The following is a 7353-nucleotide window of genomic DNA, read 5'->3' as shown; positions in this document are numbered from 1 at the left end:
AAGATATCCGAAGCACTTGGGAGCATTTCTTAAAAAAAAATTTAACTCAATTTGGGTGGCGAAAACTTGCAAAGTGAATATGAAGTAAAGCGCCTACAGGTAAACAAGAATAAGAAAAACTTGACAAGGAGTGGCATCTTTTTCAAGTTCAACAAGAATGACTGCAAAAGGGTGTCATCATTCGATTTGGGCTCCGAAGAGATGCATAAGAATGTCAGCGGAAAAAAACTGTAAAAGGACTTAACCCTTATGGGTACACATAGGTCTGGCCAGACCTATAGCAACTTTAACCAAGTATTTCTCACAGAAATCAAGAAGCTAAATATCTGAGATTTTATGATATCCTCAACAGTTTTATTAGCTACTATTTTCAACATATTTTTTTTTAATTATTTGTTATTTTAGGTTTTAATAAACATTTACTAAATCTATACCTTAACCGTACACATTAGGTCCAGCCAGACCTATGGTGTTGTGAGTATTAAATTATTAACATCGCTGCTTTTAATTCGCGTCTTCTTTGGAAAATAGCGGTAAAAATGCTCACACAAACAATAATTTCTGAAAAACTCTGTCAGTTGCTTTCATTCTGCTACGAAGTGTGGTGACGAAATCAGTGCTAATATTATTTTGTGAGTTTTTTTCGTGAAATTGAAAAGATATAATGTCGGAAAATTTTGAATATTACTCTGCAGCGATGTTGAGCCGGTAAGTAGATAAACATTTTATTTCTTTCTTATAATTGCTATAGGGCACTAAACATTTTTATTTAGTATGTCGGAGGAGCAGCGAACAAACTATTTTGAGCGGCTTGTTGAACATGTGACTTTCACAGATGAGGATGGGAACGAGGACATAGACGGTATACACAATGACGATGAAGATTTTTTTGATGGTGAGTATGCTTCAGATATGGAATCGGAAAATATTTTGGAAGTAGAAAGTGATCCAGAAGACTCTGATGACGACGTTGAGGGCGAAGAACCCAGTGATGTCTCCAACGAAACCGATTGTTTCATAGCTCCCGATGGAACTAAGTGGAGTAAGACTCTTCCGCCATCTAGTCGTGCGCGTAGCCACAATATTTTGAGAGAAGCTGGTGGAACTGTAAAAAGTTCTTTATCTTCAAATTCATTAGAGATATTTAAATCCATAATAACAGAAGAAATGATCACTATAATTATGAGAGAAACTAATCGGAAAGCTTTGAAAGCGGTCGAAAAATTCAATCTCGAAAAAAAACCGAAAAAGCCAAAGAATTGGAAATTGGTTGACCAGACTGAACTATACGCTTATATTGGAATTTTGCTGGCTGCTGGAGTAAACCATTCTAACATGCAGCACTGCACTGAACTGTGGAAACCAGATTCCTTGCCAATCTATAGAGCTGCCATGTCCATACAACGGTTCAAATCTATAACCAGTTTTATAAGATTTGACGATGAAAGAACTCGTGCTTCACGACAGGAGGAAGATAAGGCTGCGCCCATACGTGACCTTTGGACGATGCTAAATAAACAATTGGAGGCATTATATAAGCCAACAGCAAACGTAACTGTTGATGAACAGTTATTCCCATTTAGAGGGCGTACGAAGTTTACACAGTATATACCCTCTAAGCCCGCCAAATATGGCATAAAAATATTTTGGGCATGTGATGCCTCTAATTCATATCCATTGAAGGGTATTTTATACACTGGGAAGGAGCGCAATCAGCCAAGAGATGTGAATCAAGGTGAGCGTATTTTGTTAACTCTCACCAGTAAATATCGCTTTTCTGGAAGAACTGTCATTGCTGATAACTTTTTTACCACACTGAATGGTGTCCATAAATTGAGAGATTCCGGACTGGCTTATGTTGGAACATTACGTCGTAACAAAAGATATATACCTAGGGAAATGTTGGCTAGTAAATCCCGTCCGGTGTTATCAACAGAGTTCGGATTTCACGACAATGTTAGTATTGTATCATATGTCCCAAAAAAAAATAAAAGTGTTTGCTTATTATCTTCAGTGCATCAAGATAACACCACTAGTGGTCAACTGCAAAAACCTGATGCAATTCTTTTTTATAATAAAATGAAATGCGGTGTCGATGTTATGGATCAGATGTTAGGAAAATATACGTGCAAACGTAAAACTCAGCGGTGGCCACTGTCTTTTTTCTACAACATGTTGGATGTGGCTGCACTGGCTGCTTATGTTATAAAAAATCAAATACGGAAAAGTAAAGCAACTGATGCAAGACGTATTTTTCTTAATGAGCGAAATCGCTAGTCAATCGCCAAGTCGAAGCTCGCATGAATAATCCCCATGTCATGAAGGTTTTTTCATCACGGTCAGCCATAGAAGCTTATTTCGGTGCTCCTATTGCTCCTCATGTATGTGCTCCAAGTACTAGTAGCGTATCAAATTTAAAGAGGTCGTGCAAAATATGTTATAGCAACGATAAGTTGCAAAGAAAAACCAGATTCGTTTGTATGAGCTGTTCAGAGCCAGTTTGTTTGCAACATTCGGAGCAGCTCAATAGGTGCCACAAATGTATTAATGCAGAAAATGTATAAAATGTAAAGCTTATATAATTATATTCCAAAATAAAATTAATAAATAGCAATAAAATGTTGATAAACTCACTAAATTATGTGTTTTCACTTATGTGTTTATAAAATTTATATTAGAATCCTTGTAAACTGCCCATAGGTCTGGCCAGACCTAATGTGTACGGAATAAGGTATATGAAACATCCATACCCATAAGGGTTAAAAAGGTTTGCCCTAAGGTTAACACAAAAGGCCCAATTCGTGTAACAAAATGCTGTGCCAAAAAAACCAATGTCTAAGCAATTTGCCTGCTGACTTTTCATTAAAGCTAACAGTTGGGGGTAGCTTGATTAAATTTTTTCTTAGTTTCGGTAGCCATGTTTTTCATATGCAACAGTTATTAAAGTCGTTTGAAAAAAAATTAAAATCCCCCCCCAAATTCATAAAAGATGCAGACCAAAATTATATGCACTTTTTTACTTAATTGAAAGCCCTTACTAATTTTCAAAGCGCACAAATGTCACTAAGTAGAGTGAAAGTATAGAGCGAATGAGCATATTCGCTGCGCCAGCTCTACACAACTTCCAAATGCAAACCGAAAAAAAAAGAAAAAAAATACCAACAACGAAAAGAAGCTAAAGCGTAAATGTTGCAAAAACTTTGCCACACAAAATTAGCTCTTTTCGCTGTGGCATGTAAAACTTCATGAATATTCACGCATTTCCGGCAGAATGCATTTCATTCAGCGAATTCGGTGCTTAAGTATGCACAAAGGCGTACAATGAAAATGCGCACAAATTAGTGTTACGTATACGCCATGGAGCTGCGCGACGTGCAAAGCGTCGAATCATTGCAGCGCTGCTGCTGCTGCTGGTGGATGCTGATGCNTTGCTGCTGCTGGTGGATGCTGATGCTGCTGCTGACGATGATGATGTTGCGAGTCTTTGACGTTGATGCACGCACAACTGCCGCTTTGAATTGTGTTACATAAAATTCGTTGCTGCTATTACAAAGCCAGGCGTTGGCAAATGATTAATGCTAATTTCCGCTCATCGTGTAATCACAGCGTGTTGCAATTAAGATTTTGTAAATAATGAGATGCATGAAATATTTGATGAAATTTGTTAATTGGAAGTGTAAGGCAAAAGTTTGAAGTATTTGTGCGGTTTTGGAAATTCTTTAGAAGATAGCCGTGTGCTGTGGTTCTACATAGCGGAATGATTATTTAGCGTTTTACTCTGTTAGAACTGCCAACATTATCTCCTTTGTATCTTAGAGAAGAATTCTTCCGATCTCCATTTTGATCATTAACCGCACATGCAACGGATGAAGCCACTTAAAGACATCCAGGAAGCAATGCCTCTCCTCATGGCAGAGTCATTTGCCCCAACAGAATATGAATGACATTGAAAATATGGGTCAGACATGAGTAATGTTCCTCACCAAGATCCTCAACTCAACGATTGTCACTCCCGTCAATCCAAAGCTGTGAAAATCAGGTAGCTTGTCCCACTACTGAAGCCAGGAAAACCTGCTAACCAACCACAGTAGGGATGACTTTTCAAGCTTTGTTACATGTGGTTCGTATCACTAAACACAAGCGCACATCACCAGCAAAAACCGCAGTACCACAGATAACTCGCGGCCTTATTCAAACCCGTTTTTTAGGTACAACCGTCTAAGTCAACTGTCCACTTGTCAAAAAATTTCGAGCGTTTCGTCGTGGAGGCTGAATTTTGCGAAGGTGGCGCTAAAGATTCCTTACTTTTCCACGATTTTTATATCATGGCGGGGGAACCGCTCGAATTTTTTCTTCAAGCGCTCATAAAAGAGTTCCTTGGACGCCTCGTCCTTCTCTTCCGTCGGAGTGTGGGCGCAATTGAGTGACATGTTGACGAAACTCGCTTTGAATCGAATTGCGGCTAGACGCTCGGCTACCGGCGATAGGGTGAGTCCTTCTACCATCAAAAATCCTACATCGAATTTGCGCCCCTTTACATGGCTACTGTAGTAGACATCGCAAGGCCTTTTCCCGTCTAAGCATTTCTTGGATGGCGTTCATGCCAGTCTTTGTCCTCTCGAGCACATCAACTGGCCGGGCAGAGGCATCTTCTTTATTTAAGTGCATTCCCTGAAGTCATAGTGATTTATACGCCTGTCATTGCCGTCATCAAAGGAAGGGGTCTCATCCGAGCCACGTTTATTGTTTTAATTCGGCGGGAATTTAACGTGAGGTTTTACGCCTTCTCATTTTAGCTCGCTCTCAAACGGGTGTCCGGTCGCTACCCAAAGGAATCGTAGATATAAATATGTGGAAGTCGTGAGCTGCGACTGAACCGTAGGCAAAATAATCACTTCTGGCAACTACTAGGTGAATGCCAGTCAAAATCTCTACTTGTAGACTTTTGCGCACGGAACGATCCTCCGTATTCATTCGCCAATAGATATTTATAAAATAATTTAGAAAAAACATGTTATTGTGTGCGAAAAAATTAGTAATGCTCTAAGTGTGCTTTATACCTGTGTATATTCACATTCATCTTTTAGGGACTCCTTTCTACTGCGTGATGATATACATACATACATCATTGACATCCCAACGCATTGCTTTCAAATAAAAATTCTGGTAATTCCTTAAATTTATCTTTTATTTTAAAATCTTTGTGATATTAAATTTTTTTCTTTTACAACAAAAGCATAAACTTCTGCAGACAAACTTCAATACCTCTGTATGCACGAATTTATACGCTATTAAAATACAACCAAAAATTTGAACATTCTTACATACACATAACGTATTGTTTAACTTATGTTTGACATACATATGTGCATGCTTAAATGCATGTATGTAGCGATAAATATGTACACATGTATATTGGTACAAGCATACCTCAACTGTAGATGCTCGTACAAACTCATGTGAATATTTTATTATTACATATACATGTACATATGTGTGTTCATTAGGATGGAACAAAAATACGCAGAAAAACCTAACTTTTTGAGCTTTCTGCTACTACCTACAGAGTTGTAGAAAATAAAACTAAACAGAAATCCGCATTTTCTTATTTTGAAGTAGGTTAATAATCTTATGGTGCCGCTAGGTCTTTGCAGTTTATTCGTAGAATTGCTATTGCATCGTTAAAAAGAAATATTTCTTGGTCGAATAAGAATATTTCCCTTCAAGAGGTAACATTATGACGCTATTCATCTTTAAAATTATTTTAATATTTAATTTCAAAACGGACAAGGTTATCTCGTATGTATAAAAATTTGTCATTTTATTTTTTAAATATGGACTAAATTTTTTTTTAAGATTTCCAATAAGAAATATTCTTATTCGATAAAAGAATTTTCGTTTTCAACAATTTTATAGGAATTTTTTCAATCAACGAATTTTTTTCTTATAAAATACGCGGACAACCTAAAAGCTCTGGCAATTTGAAATGTTAATCAATTTCAAAATAGAAAAGTACTCTTTAGTTGTTACCACCCTAATATGCATATAGCTACATATCTACAGAACATCTATATGTACATTTCAACTTTCGTTGCATGTTTTAATGCCACAAATTGACTTGCAACCGTTCCAGTGGTGGTACGCAGAAAAGCTTTTAGCGCGCAAGACGCGTTGCCATCTCAAGGGTATCGAAAGTAGCATTTCCCTTTCGCTATGCTGCCAACCATCATCGCCAGCACCGTCGATATGAACTTTCGAATAATTTTTGTTGGCTTGTCTGATTTGCTATTGTGCCATATTGTACACTTTGCTCTTCTTCACAAAATCGTATCTCCTTGGACTTTTGCTTTCTCATCGGTTTATATTTGAGTTCAAACTCAATTTGAAGTCCATTAAAATTTTCGTTTAGCTTTTATTGATTTTATTTATGTATATGTAGGCATGCGAAAATTTCTTCACTTGCCAACATGAGTTCCTTAAGTTAAGGAGAAATTGTTATTCGGTTTTTTCTTCTTCGAAGGAGCGGTGAGCCACTCTATTCTATTCTCAAAAATATAGAATATCCAGTATGAAATATATTTATTATAATACGCAATAATATATATGCATGACTAAGTAGTATTCGCCGCTTAATAATAATAGTAATAATAATAGAATTGCGCTTACACATTGATATGCTAGTGTTTGGTCGAGCTTCTCCTTTACCTTTAATTATCAATTAAAAAATATACATAAAAAAATTTAATATAGAAAGGCCCTATCTAACATTTTTGTTTATTTACCGAGTAGTTAAAAAACTTTCTAAAAAAACAAAGTTTTCAATGGCGAACTTCTTCTAACATTGGTTTTTATTCAATACTGAACCTAATTCTATGACAAGGTAGTTGTTTTTAAATTCTATTAAGCCCGCAATGAATAATTCACTACCTTTTGTAAGAAGCTTCATTTCGAAATAAAATTATTTATGGCATTTCTATACTAAGCTAAACGATATGTATCTATTCGCATCAATATCATTTGTTTTTTCTTTTCCTTTAACTCGATTTATTCTCAGATATCACTTAACTGAGCTACGTAAAATTAAAAAGACGCATCCATTATCCATTATCAACACTCGACGACTATCTTTACTTACCTTTCATTTTTAACTACAGCTAATGGCTGGCCCATTTTTCATTGTTGATTCCTCAATGCAACACAGTATTCGTAAATGCGGCATATTTGCTTGAATGCTTGTTGCTGCAGCAGCACAACGGAAGCTATAATCTTTTAATTGCTTCCTTTCAAAAAATAAAAATAAAATAAAAATCAACGAGAAAGGTGAATTGTGGAATAGCGAACAGCGAACAGCGC

At 36.5% G+C, this 7353-nt stretch overlaps 1 protein-coding gene across 1 annotated transcript; it reads left to right on the top strand.

Annotated features, from left to right (window-relative positions):
* Positions 1–664: 664 nt before the first annotated feature.
* On the top strand, positions 665–1735 carry LOC108379858 (piggyBac transposable element-derived protein 4-like; the record flags this gene model as incomplete). The annotated part of the gene is made up of 2 exons (XM_017636213.1): positions 665–708; positions 774–1735. Coding segments are annotated over exons 1-2 (1006 nt in total), but the record flags the coding sequence as incomplete, so codon positions are not given.
* Positions 1736–7353: the final 5618 nt, after the last annotated feature.

This window comes from Rhagoletis zephyria, unplaced genomic scaffold, assembly GCF_001687245.7.
Source record: "Rhagoletis zephyria isolate East Lansing unplaced genomic scaffold, Rhagoletis_zephyria_1.1 Rzeph_scaffold_17494, whole genome shotgun sequence".
NCBI lineage: Eukaryota > Metazoa > Arthropoda > Insecta > Diptera > Tephritidae > Rhagoletis > Rhagoletis zephyria.
Note: the sequence above shows the minus strand (reverse complement) of the source record. Positions and strands in the feature narration are given on the sequence as shown.